This window comes from Camelus ferus, chromosome 6, assembly GCF_009834535.1.
Source record: "Camelus ferus isolate YT-003-E chromosome 6, BCGSAC_Cfer_1.0, whole genome shotgun sequence".
Classification (NCBI taxonomy): Eukaryota; Metazoa; Chordata; class Mammalia; order Artiodactyla; family Camelidae; genus Camelus; species Camelus ferus.
In genome coordinates, this window is record NC_045701.1 from 62,467,012 (window position 1) to 62,480,397 (window position 13,386).

The 13,386-nt window shown below is 35.6% G+C and overlaps 1 protein-coding gene across 6 annotated transcripts in view; it reads left to right on the forward strand.

The window, feature by feature from the left end:
* Positions 1–13,386, forward strand: part of PPP1R36 (protein phosphatase 1 regulatory subunit 36) — a 32,530-nt gene that overhangs the window by 14,896 nt on the left and 4,248 nt on the right. For 5 of the 6 annotated variants that reach the window (XM_032482183.1, XM_032482182.1, XM_006177765.3 and 2 more), the window contains 2 exons: positions 1,162–1,260; positions 5,753–5,887. In XM_032482183.1, coding sequence (XP_032338074.1) covers positions 1,162–1,260; positions 5,753–5,887 — 234 coding nt within the window. The remainder of the gene's footprint in view (positions 1–1,161; positions 1,261–5,752; positions 5,888–13,386) is intronic. The other variant, XM_032482184.1, reaches the window with a different exon arrangement.

Genomic DNA, 13,386 nt, shown 5'->3' on the forward strand with positions numbered 1-13,386 from the left:
TTGTGCACAGTGATAACGAACTTGTTAACATCCCTTTCCTGTCTTGCTTCCCCACTCCCCTACAGACATTTCCTGTGATCACTTCCAAGTAAACTACTGTCTCTCAAATCTTTATCTCATGATGTGTTTCTGGGAGAACCCAACCGAGGACAGTAGTTACTAATATGAAAAAAAAGTCTGTCATTCTCACCTTCATCCTACTCTCAAGTTATGGTTTAAGGAAAGCACACTAGAGTCAGAACTTCCATTTGGGGCTAGAAGGGAAGCAACAAAGATCTTGTAAGAATATTTAGAAAGAAAACAAAGGCTCCTAGTTTTAAAACAAATGAGGTAGGATTATAAATTAATGCAGTCTTTTTGGAGAGCAAAACTTATGAAACTTTAATATGCAGATATTCTATGTCCTAGCAGTTTCTCTTCTAGGCAGTTACTCAGAGATGTGGCTAAAAGGGTAATTACTGCAGCAAAGTCTATAATATTTTTAAAAGACCTAAAAAAATCCATCAGTAGAAGATTAGTTAAATAAATTATGAGCTGTAGAATGTTTTATCCAGCTGTTTAAAAGAATGATGAAAATCTTTACATGGTATCATGGGAAGAGGTCCATGCTACATAGGTAAGTAACAGAAGCATGTTGCAAAGACTTGTGTATACAGCATTATCCCATTTGTTACCAAAAAAAAAAAAAATTTAAGGCATATATTCATGCATATGGATGTGTGTTGGTGGGGGAGGATGTTACATGTGATTGTCTTTGCTCTAGCAAGTTTAGGAAGGATTCATGCCAGACTCTTAACAGTGGCTGCCACTAGGGAGTAGGATGGTGAGAAAGGAGTGAGAAAGAGAGGCTATTTACTTGCTACATTTGTGTACATTTTTTAAACAATGAAAAAAATTACCTGTACTGTAAAACTTTTTTAAAATGAAAACTTATGAATAAGTAAAACTATAATTCAGACTGTGAGCTCCCAAAAAGTTTTGTTTACAGAAATCAGATATGTCTTATATCTTCAATGGTTACAGTAGATAGAATTTTAAATGGTAAATTAGTTGTGTGATAGGTATAATATTCTTATGTTTTGTGTCCGTGTGTATTTTTATAACAAACTTTTTGTTTGAAATATGTTATCAATCTTTTATTTTCTTTTAATCTCCCCACAGGAATAAGCATCTTGACAATTTCCTCATGGCGTTATTATACTATTTATATTACTACTTGGAAAAAATCTCGCTGGAAAAGAAACCCAAAAGCTGTATGGTGTGAGTAGGACTTTGCGGTGCACTTTGAAGCTTTATCACTGTCTATATTAAAGCTAACCTTTGTCTAGGGTAAAGAGATGATGGGAATTTTTAAATCTTTGGATTTTACTAGAACATTTTACAGGGAGGAGCTTACTGGTTTTAAAGCTCACTGAATAATTCAGATGGGTATTCTGTGAACTAAATATTCCAAATATAGACGAGCACTGCCCAGTAGAAGGGTATGCCAATAGGCGAGAGCCACGTGTGGAATTTAAAATTTTCTAATAGCCACATTTTTAAAATGTGAAAAGATACAGGTCAAATTAATTTTAAGAAGATATTTTATTTATCCCAGTTGACTCAAAAATACTATCATTGCAAACTGCAGTCAATATTAGGAAATTACTGATGAAATACCTTCCTTTTTTGTAGTAAGTGTTTGAAATGGTGTCTGTTTTACAATTTCAGCGTACCTCAGTGTGGACCAGCCACAGTAAGTGCTCAGTGGCTGCTGTGGCTCACAGCTACTGTGTGGGACTGTGCCGATATAGATATTGTTTCTATGCTTTTCATGCTTACAAAGTTCTTGCTAAAGAGTTTGTAAGCATCTAATAAAAAAAACTCAGAATTTTAAAAATTAACAGATATGACCAAAATGATATTCCATATCAGAAGAAAACAAGACTTCTTAGGCTACATATGAAGAATTTAATCCCCGGAGGTGGAGGTGGTTCAGAGCTATACAGGGCAAGAATCTGGGAACTCAGAGTCCAAGGCAGAACAATGCCTCTCAGGCTTGGTGACCTTTACAAGCCATGGAACTTCCCAGTGCCCAGGCTGCCCTCCCCAGTGCATGTGGAACCAACCCAATGATTTAGCTGTTAGGAATGCCGGGTAGAGTCATCAATTTGTTACTGTAGAATGTTTTCAAAATGCAAAATCCTTGCATGTAAATAAGCAGTTTGAAAAACATTTTATGCATAGATACATGTATTTGGATGACAGTTTTGTAAAGAACCAAATAAATAATTCAAACACTGCTGCTCCAGTAAAGCCATTATAATATGCAGTATCCAGCAGAGCATCCAGAGATCATGAAGTGTTTCTGTGGTAGCAAGCAAATGGGCTCAGTCAGCTGTGGGCTCAGTCAGCTGTGGGCTCAGAAGGTTTGAGGAGTCTTACTGTTTACCAGGAAGAAACTGAATAGACTTTGGAAGCATATTAGCTTATATTTTGTATGGTGTTTGCCAATTCTGTGGGTTATTGCTAATCAAGCAGAGACATTGTTTCATTTCTTAATTTATAGCAATAGATAACAGAGAAGAAAGGTTTCTTAGTTATTTTTAAAATATACTAAAACTTATTAGAACACAGTGGTATGTGGTAGATTTTCTTAGAAGGAATCAGTTACAGAAAGACAAAGAAAAAATCCAAGCCTTAAAATTAATGGTTCTGTGGTGTGATTCTAAAAAATGTATAATAACTTCATTTTCAGGCTTCCAGCAGTCAATTGGTTTATTTATTCTAATATAAACAAATATAAATTACATTGAGATATCTGGACATAAATAACTTTAAGAAAAAAATTAATTTCAGTCAAATTAATGAGGTATAACATAGGGATAATAATAGCACTCACTTTGCAGTTATCATCCAGATTAGATGAGGTAATGCATATTATCTTCCCCTAGTGGTTGGCACTTGGGAGGAAACCTACAACCTGTGAGGCAGGGCAGGAAGAGGTGCAGAAGGATATCATAGCCACCATTTGATGACTTTAGATGATAAAGCCCTAATTGCAGAAGAAGCAGCCTTATTCCCATTTTACAGATGAAGCTAAGGCTCAGAGAGGTTAAAGAGCTCGCTGGAGATTACATGCCTAGTTAGTGGTGGAGCTGAGGCAGTTTGGTTTAACTCCAAAGCCTGTGCCGAAACCACTGTGTAGTGTACCCACACTCCCTACCAGTCAACCCTACTCTCTATTCTTGAGTTTATCCATTTGTAATTAGGATTTATAGCTTCTGAACAAAGGTACAATTATGTATGCAGTTTTAAACATCATATTATAAGCATTTTTAAATCATTACAATCTTGTAATTATAATTTTTAATGGTGGCAAAACTTTCCATCAAGCCAGTGTATGTTAATGACTTATTGATGTACCTATTAAGAGGCGGTATAGTATAGTCATTAAAAGTATAGACTTTGGTGCCTGGCTTAAGTTCCACGGGGACTCATGTGTTAGGTTAATGTCAAGTCCTAAACAGTACCTGGCTATATTTCTACAGCCTGTATTCCTACTCTGTAGTCCCTCTATTTTATATATTTTGGGCATCTCCAGTTTTTCTGATAGACAAATAGAGAAATAATAATTGCACTGAATATCTTCATGCTTTAGATTTCTCCCCTAACTTTGGATAATTTTTTAAAAAGGATAAATTTCTAGGAAAGATTATTGGATCAAAGTTTATAACCAATTGTATGGCACTTGAAATTATTACCAAAATTTTTTTTCCAGTGGATTATACCTGGGCTTATTTTAAATGCCAGGGTCATGGAGGGAAAGTATGGAGATTTCTTAAAAAACTAAAAATAAACTTATATGATCTGGCAACCCCACTCCTGGGCATATGTCCAGAGAAAACTATAATTTGAAAGGACACATGCACCCCAGTGTTCACAGCAGCACTATTTACAATAACCAAGACATGGAAACAACCTAAATGTCCATTGACAGATGAATGAATAAAGATGTGGTATATGTACAATGGAATATTACTCAACCATAAAAAAGAATGAAATAATGCCATTTGCAGCAACATGGATGGACCTAGAAATTATAATATTAAGTGAAGTAAGTCAGACAAAGAAAGAGAAATAGAATATGATATCACTAATATGTGGAATCTAAAAAAAAATGATACAAATTTTATTTACAAACCAGAAACAGACTCATGGACATAGAAAACAAACTATGGTTACCAAAGGGGAAGGGCAGGGGAGGGATAAATTAGGAGTTTGGGATTAACATATACACATTACTATATATAAAATAAAAAACAAAGCCCTACTGTATAGCACAGGGAACTATATTCAATTTCTTGTAATAACATATAGTGGGAAAGAATCTGAAAAAAAAAATGTATGTATAACTGAATCGCTTTGCTGTACGCCCGAAACTAACGTTGTAAATCAACTACACTTCAATAAAAAATAAAGTTAAATGCCAGGCTCTACGCAGACCTACTGAACCAAAATCTTGAAGGAGTGGTGTTGGGAATCAACACTTGTTAGCAAGTACCCCAGGCAATTCTTACATATATTAAAACTTGAGAGCCATTGACCTAAACATTTCAAAGCATTTCTTCATTGTTGCTAATTAGTTTGCTTTGTTTTCAACAGCAATAGAAGAGATTAACTACAGGCTACTCTGGCAAAGTACAGGTGAAGGATGAGGGTGGTACTGCTGAAGAAAACAGGGAGCAGGCACAGTGATGGCCATTGGGGTGTTGGTGGGGGCATGTGTGTGTATTTGGGCATTTAAAGTTGGAACCTGTTTAATCTATTCCAGAAACTCATTTTATTCCAGTGACTCACAAGCCTTCTCACCACATGTAATAATGTTTTGACTTTGAAACGTATATTATCTTTAAACCCACACGCTTTATCCTCATGTGGTCAGTCTAGTGGTTAACATCAGAAGGGGCAATATGCTGTCCCTGCTGTTTAGAGTGCATTTCATTTGGTTTAAATCTTTCTGAAAGTAGAAGGGCAAGAAAAAAGCTAGTGACACTTCATTTTCCAGTAGGAATCATTGGAATGTATTTATGGCAGTATTGTTTCATGCTGTATTGTACTGCAAAGACTTCTAAAATTAGACTTCAGACATGCTGTAACCTAGGAACAGGTTGTCTTTTAGAAAGTTCATTTGCAATTCAATGGGAACTGGGGCTGTGTTTTCACAAGGAAGCAAGGTAAATATAATTGATGCCAAAGTTCCCAGAGTAGTAGTCCACAAATGCCTCCTTAGCAAACACAGAACTGAGGTGGGCAAACGTTGAGTAGTTCAAACACTGATTCCCCCAAACTTACTGAACAGTAACATCAGGAACCCAAGGAAAGCTAAGGTGGGAAAGAGTCTCCATGGCTGTATTAGCAAAACAGCAGGGAAGTGGGCTGCTAACTGCCTCAGAAACTACTAGAATAGGGACTTTGTTAGTTGAACTGTTCCATATAGATTAGGACTGTGTATAAAATTACGGATACATAGCACAATGTATAAAGGATCTATCAAAAAGTGAAAATTCACCATAAACTTGAGATGCTGATTACAGTGATAAATATCAAAGGACTTTGAGGACCTTCCTCTGCCACTGCTCAATAAATGAAAGGATGAGTGAGATGTGTTGACTCACTTCTGCTTCTTTCCAAATAGTTTATACTTCTGACTTTTCACTAGTTAATAGAGACATTTGTCAAAATTAATCCAAATTATTATTTTTCTTTTCAGGGGCCTTGTAGAGAAAAAAGAGATGAAACTGGTTATCAGTAAGTTAGAACTAGCGCAGAAATGCTTGGCGCAGAAGTACTGTGTGCTGGTCCTGGGCTTGGGAATGCCTGATAAGCATCACATGTGCTGCGGAAAGTAAGCACACATTTAGGATTTCATTGTTTCTTCACATGTTTGTATATCCATATCCTTACAGTCCTTAACTTTGACTTTTGGTGCTCTTAGAAAGTTTCCTTTTTTGTTGTACAGAGTAATTGGGTGTCTTTTTTGTTGTACAGACACATGTGGTGTCTCCTTTGTGAGAGGCAAGTGAGTATAGGAAGAATCCCAGAATCTTGGCTGATTTTTTTTTAATTGAAATATAGTTAATTTACAATATTGTGTGTTTCAGTTGTGACTGATATTTTAACAACCTTCCGCTACTTGGGTTTAAATGACTTTTCTCTCAAGTTATATCAGCTCAATGGAATCTTGCTTTCCACCAGGAAGGCTTCCAGCTGCCAGACAAGGGCCACTTGGCTGCCCTGGGTGGGAGAATGAGTGATGGGCCCATGTTGACAAGGGTATTGGGTGTGTCCCCTGCCCTTCTGCTGCTTGTTTTGCAGCAACAGTTGTGGGTACAAGCAAGTAAGGTGAGGATTATAAGACGACCTTGCTTGTGGGAAGATAATTTTTACCTTAGGATAACATGTTATAAACTACTGTAATTAAAAATTTAAAGTGTCTCATCACAGGAAAGTTTGGGATCGCAGGAGGGAAAGCTCCAATGCTTCACCCAAAATTTCCTTCTCAGAGTAGTGCTTTCACAGCTGGCTCAAGATCCATGCCATGGTCATGGCCAGACCTCTTTTTTTTTTTTTTTAAGCTTTATTGGAAAAGAATGCAGTACATGATTTCTCTCCACATTCCTCCACATTTTCAAAACACAAAATAATATTTGTATTATTTATGCTTTTTTGTATTTCATGTTTTTTCTATATACCTTCTTCTGTTATTCTGCTTAGTTAATCTCACCTGCTGCTTTGAGGAGCCACTGTAGTTATTCTGTTTTGTAATATACCAGTTTGCTTAACCATTCGTCTTATGTACATTTGTGTGGCTTCAGTTTTTCTGCTCTACAATGTTTTTGCATTGAGGATCTTTATATAAATAACTTTGTTCATTTGTACTGTTTACTTGTGGCTTATTACCCAGAATGTATTTGCCTAGAAGGCATGAACAATTTTATAGCACTTGTTACATATTGCCAGATTGCTCTTTAAAAAGGTTAAAACATTCTGTATCCAACAACAACAACAACCCCCCCCCAAACTCCCAAAACGTTCTATATCACCGTCAGCAATAAGCATACTTGGTTTTATTAGTTTAATATTTTTGATAGCTTATAGGTGTATAAAAATCTTAAAGATATTTTATTTGACTTTGGATATCTTTCATGACTGTAGAGTTTGTGCTCCTTTTCTGTGTAAAATAATTTACTGTCTGTTCTTCGTCTAGTTTTAACCATTTATCAAGTGGAAAGAGAATTTATCTAATATATGTTTCATACAGCTAGGATTGGTCACTTGTTTTTCTAGTTTGTTGCTTTCATTTTGATATTTATGTTTTTACACATTATGAAAATGTTTTAAATTTTTATTTATTTGAGCATTTCCATCTTATTTCTGATGCTATTTGATAGTCATACAAGTTCTTGCATTCCTGGGCTGATTCTATGCATTCCTGGGCTAAACTCCTTACCTTTCTTTCTTAGTTTTTGAAAATAGAGTTTTAAAAAATGTTAAGGCTTTGATCCATTTGAAATTTGTTTATAAGATATCAGATCAGATGAGCTATGAATCTAAGATACTTTTTCTTTACAAATATCCAACTTTCCAGTAATTTTTATTAATGATTTTTTTCTATTGTAACCCTTCTTGTTTATTAGATGTTGAATTTTTCTAATATTTTGACCTGTTTTGGGGAATTCCTATTGAATTTTATTGATCAGTTTTCCTGTTTTAAACAGAAAACTATATAGTTTATATTTTGCTTTGCTTTATTTAACAAACATTGTTGCTCTGTCTTAATCATGGTGCTAAGTGCCAGGGTACAAGGAGAATAGTCTATCCTCTTTAAGAGCATACAGTCTATTGGAGGCGTCACCAGGTAAGGAAGCCAATGACTGGGGACAGGTGCAATAGAGGTATAGACAGAGCTTGGGCACCCAAAGCAGGAGAGGTGAGGAGGGGTGGACCTCAGGGATTGAAGGCAGTGAGCCAGGCTGGAAAGGAAACAATTTAGCTGAAAACAAGTGCTCACTCCTGTTACCTCCAGAAACCTTGTATTTGGTGATCTTGCCTATTTAAGGTAAATTTCACTATTAATCAAGTTCTAAGAGTTATCTACCAAGAACCTTTTATTGTCTGTTGTATTAAAACCTATACTTTAGCTTAGGAAATAGTGTCATCTTTACTATTTTGAATCTTCCCAAAGAGCTATAAGATGTAGTCTCCATTTATTCATATAATTTATTTTGTCCATTAAAGTTTTACATAGTAATCTTTAAAGAAATTTATGTGGTCCTAAATTAGACTAGCACCCACATTTTAAATTTTTTTATACCAATGTAAAGTTTTGGTTTATTTATTTATTTTTAATTATGCAAGTATTTCATGTATGTATCCCAAGGGTAAAAATTTTAAATAGTTATGTACATAGTTTATAGTTAGTTAGTATATAGAGTTAAAAATGAAAGTCTCCTACTCCCTCCACCCTCCCTGATGTCATTTGCTCCCCAGAAGTAAGTACTGTTACTTCCCGTTTTGATGTATGTCCTTCTAGTTTGCTATTCAATTACACACATGTACTTATGTTGTTGTAGTTAATATACTCAGAATAATGCTATATTGTCATTCTGAAATGTGCTTTTCTCACTTACAAATCTTGGATATTTTTGAAGATTAGTACATATAAATCTACCATTTTCTTTTTAAGAATGGAATAGTTCTTAAACTATGGATATTATGGATTTATTATAATTAACTGATTAGCCATTCCCCTATCGGTGCATGTTTGGTAATATACTTTTGATGATAAAAATATATAAGAAAACATTTGGTTAAAAAAAAGAATGCATTTGGTGTTATCAATTTTTGTTATAACCTATGATACATTTGTTAAACACATTTCTTGTCTATGTAAAATTTTAATTTATCTCCTTGGAATTTCTAGGCATATTATCTATAAAAGGTAGCTTTTAGATTTCATTTCTCCTGTAGACATATTTTAAATTTTTTAATTAGCCATAGTAGTAGCATTTCTTGTGTCTAATTCCATTAAAAAAGCAACTAAAGTCAGCCTTACCTTTTTTGTTTTGAAAGAGAACAGACTAGCACATGCTGTGTACTTACTGTGTTGACCCTTAGTTTAAATGATGAATTTTTTATCATGTCAAGAAAACAGCTTGTTGTTTCCCTATGTGTTCAAATATAGTTTTGTTCTTTCTCTTTATAAAATTAACCCATAATCATGTAAAATAATTAAATAATACATAAAAAGGAAAGGGTAAATTTGGTGCCAACATTTCGTTTATTATCCTTTCAGACATCTTTGTATGCACAGACACACAATTTTATATAAATAAATAGAATTTATTCTTCTATAACATTACACCTGTAAAATGTATATAATAATATACCTACTTTGTGAAACTTTAATGATATAATACATATAAAACACTTAGAACCATCCCTGGCACATACTATGTACTCAGTAAATGCTAACTATTATTATTTCATTTTTGTTGTTATTATTGTTATTACTGTTAATATTCTGTGGAATATGGTAGTAAATATAGCTCTACAACATCATCTTTAATGCCTTCCTGGTATTTCAAATGTTTTTAGTGTATTGTTGAAAAGGTGGAATGTTTCCTTTTTAAGTATTATGAATAACACTGCAATGAACTTTCCTATACCTATATTTTAGGTACTTGTCTAGTTTGCCCTAAAGATAAATTTTTCACAGTAGAATTCCAGCGTCAAAGAGTATATGACACATTATATTTAAATTTTAAAAGTCCTGTTCAAGAATAGATGGTACAGTGGGCAAGAGAATAAATGGAAAAACATAATCTGTTAGAGTGAAGGAAGTGTGGGCAATTTAAAAAATACTTTGCATTATTAAACAAGTTGTTGGATCTTTTGAGATCTAGAATATATTTATTGTTTTCCTGTTCTCTCTTGAGGTTTTATGATTTATCCCCATTTCTTTGTTACAATTGGGAATCTAAAACCCTTAATGAAATTCTATATAATACTTTGCACTTCTCACCTGATTTTTCCAATTTATTTTACTTTATTTTTTAAATCATTACCATTAATCTTTACTAAACATTTTATTCTATCTACATTTTAAAGTCTTTCATGTGAGCTTGGATTTCTACCCTTCTATGTAATGAACTTTATAACTATTGCATGTGGTTAGAATTTTTCTTTTTTCAGTTTTTCTGAGTCTTGAAACCCTTTCCTTCTACCTGCAAAAAAGAAAGTCAGGTCGGACAGAGATGGTACTGGGTTAGTAACTTCGTTGTTTCGTTGGAGTGGGTTCTCTCCAGGCTTCTCCAGTTTTCTCAGTTCTTCTTGGCTATTTATAAGGACATACTTGGTCTATAAAGTTTAAAAACAAAAATGAACATGAGGTTTCTCACAAATGGGACTTGATGTTTATATGGATAGATTTTCAGTTCAGGCTCATTTTCTTTGTTTTTGGTTATATTTTGGCTTTCTTGGCCATTTCTCTTCTCTTGCACCCTCTTGTCCACAGTGGTACATATACTTGGTCTGCTTCCCATGACCACCATCTGTGTGATTCCCTTCAATGTGATTTACCACCATTTGGGAATGTGCTCTTAATTCACTCCAACAGCATTTATTCTTTATCCTGCTACATCATTTCTGCTCTTGAGAGTTTCCATTGCTGTGTTCAATTCTTTTTTGGAGTTGACAGGTTTCATGCTGTCTTCCAGCATGGCAGCCATGAAAACATGCCTCCCAGATCTGCTGCAGTCAGGGGTGTAATTGCCAGCGGCCCCAGCTGCTGCACTCTGATTCCGCCACCATGTTACATGGAGGCCACGCTTCCCGTGGACTGTCTGGGGGCAGCAGGGACACTAGAACTAGATGTAGGACTCCTCTGGTGGGTGACTTGGGCTTGAGGACTTCCCTGATCGGAACTTTCTTGTGAAGTGCAGTAGTAGAAGCAATAGAGAGAGATTTAAAATTGGAGATTGAAATTTCAGCATCAAAAACATTCCTGTGGTCCAAATCCAGGAGGCCTTTCCAGGTCCCTGGAGCTGTTGGTAGAAATTCAGTTGCTGAAAACCCTATTATTTAGGAAGATGTGGAATTTTCTCTTTTCTTGACAAAAGTTTGAAGAAAAGTATTATGATAAAATTATAGTCAGCTTTATGAAGTTTCCTATTCAATCACTTGTAAAAATCACCTTTTCTCAACTTCACATTAATTTTTTTCTGTCTTTAAAGTGTCACTTCAAATTGAGAAAACTAGAATTTACGTTTGGTGTTAGTCAGCTCAGGCTACCATAACAAATTAGCACAGACCGGATGGCTTAAACAACAGAAATCTACTTTCTCATAGTTCTGAAACCTGAAGTGTGAGATCAGGAGGCCAGCATTGTCTGGTTCTGGTGAGGGCCCTCTTCCTGGGTGGCAGATAGCTGCCTTCTTACTGTATCCTCCATGGTGGAGACAGAGAACCTTCGTCTCCCTCTTCTTAAGAGAACACTAATCTCTATATAGGGCCCCTCCCTCATGACCTCATCTAAACCCATTATCTCCCAAAGGGCCCACCTCCAAGTCCATCACATTAGGTTTTTAAAGGGCTTCAACATATGAATTAAGGTAGAGGGAGAGATAGAAACATTCAGTCTATAACAAGGTTAAAAAAAACACCTACCCCCCCCAAAAAATAATTTTATTGTCCATATTTAATGTTTAATCCTTAAAAGAACATATGCATTGCAAACTAATTTGGGGGTAAAAAACAAACTATAAATAATTATATCATAATTAGAGATTTTAGCATATCTTTTCATTTCCTGGATATAGAACTTCCACTTAATTTATTGTACTTTTAGCAGTACATTTTTATGACAATGTAATTTTTATACAAACTTTTAAAGGAACTCATGTTTGAAAGTAAGTGATTGCCTCCGTTTAGTACTAGCTCGTTTCCAGGAGATGTTGGTCCTTTAGTCATTGTAGGCAATGTCGCCTGCTTTTCTCCTGCCTGTTGGATAGCAGTTTAAAGAAAAAATCAGTTCAGAACTCTCCACCTCCCATTCACATAACAAATTTTATACAGGTCAAAGAGCTGAACAAAAGATATTGTGGAAAACAGATTACAGCATATTTTAACCAGTAAAAGTTGTAATTGGCCATGGGTGTGATTGTGTCCTTGAATGAAGTCTATATTGTTCTCTTGGTTGTTTTTATCTAGGAGAAGAGAAGGACAATGTCTTTGCCAGTTATGAGTGATTAACTGATTTTAACATATTGTTATTCCACTTCTTCACAATGTGAATAAGTTGATATTCTAATGAGAACATTTTCATGTGTATTTTCTGACTTTTGTCTCTAATATTTGCATACTTAATATTGGACTAGAATACTCTATGCTATTTATCTCTGGAGTTAAAACCGGCAATTTGGGGGCTGTTAATTTAGTGCTTTCGTGCTTCTTGAGAAGTAGGAGGACATGACTTTCTATTCTAAATGCATCTGTGAAATCCTGATACTACAAAAGCTTTGGCAAAATTTTGATGAACATGTTCAGTAAAAGCTCTCTGTGTTTTCCAAGACAGATAAGAAAACCTCCTCGTGGCACAAGCCGTAGAGTTAGATCTGTCCTTTGGCTGTGGCCCTCTGGCTCCTCTGTCTCTACCCTGGGAGATGTACTCTCCTCCTCTTCTCTCAGTGCAGCTGTCACCTGATGGGTGACCAAAGAGGCTGGCAGTGGGGATGAGGATGGGGAGAAAGGGGTCTCTTTGAAATTCAAGTGCTCAAATCCTCTTTAAGCACTAGTCCCCCACCCTCACCTGCAGTCACATGCACCAAGGCCCCTTCTCCCCACCTCTTCCAAACATATTCCTTTGAAATTTCTCTTCCCTTGTTCAGAGCAGGACTTGGCCATCATTTAAACCTGATTTCACCTAAAGAGGCAGGGGGCAAGTGAGAACACAGTCTTTTTTCTGTCTCCAGCCCAGAACCTCTTGGGCCTGGCCCTAGGCTTTGCACCACTTCAAGAATGACTAAAAATAAGCTTTCCTCATTTTGGTCTAGAGCTGAGAGTCTCATGTAGCAAGAAGGAGTAAGAAAGCACCTAACAGGCCACCGATAATCTCTGGGTTTACCAACAGCCTGACTGTCCCCTCTTTCCTTTGAATTCTGCTCTCACAGGTGAACGTCCAGCATCTTTGCTGACCTACGTGGCAGCCATGTGCTATAGGTGGCTCTTGCGCACTTAGAATGTGGCTGGCGGGTACTGAATCATGCTTTACACTAGACAGAAAGTTTTTAAATGAATATAGTATCTCATTCATAATTTAAAAATATTGATTATATATTGAAATGA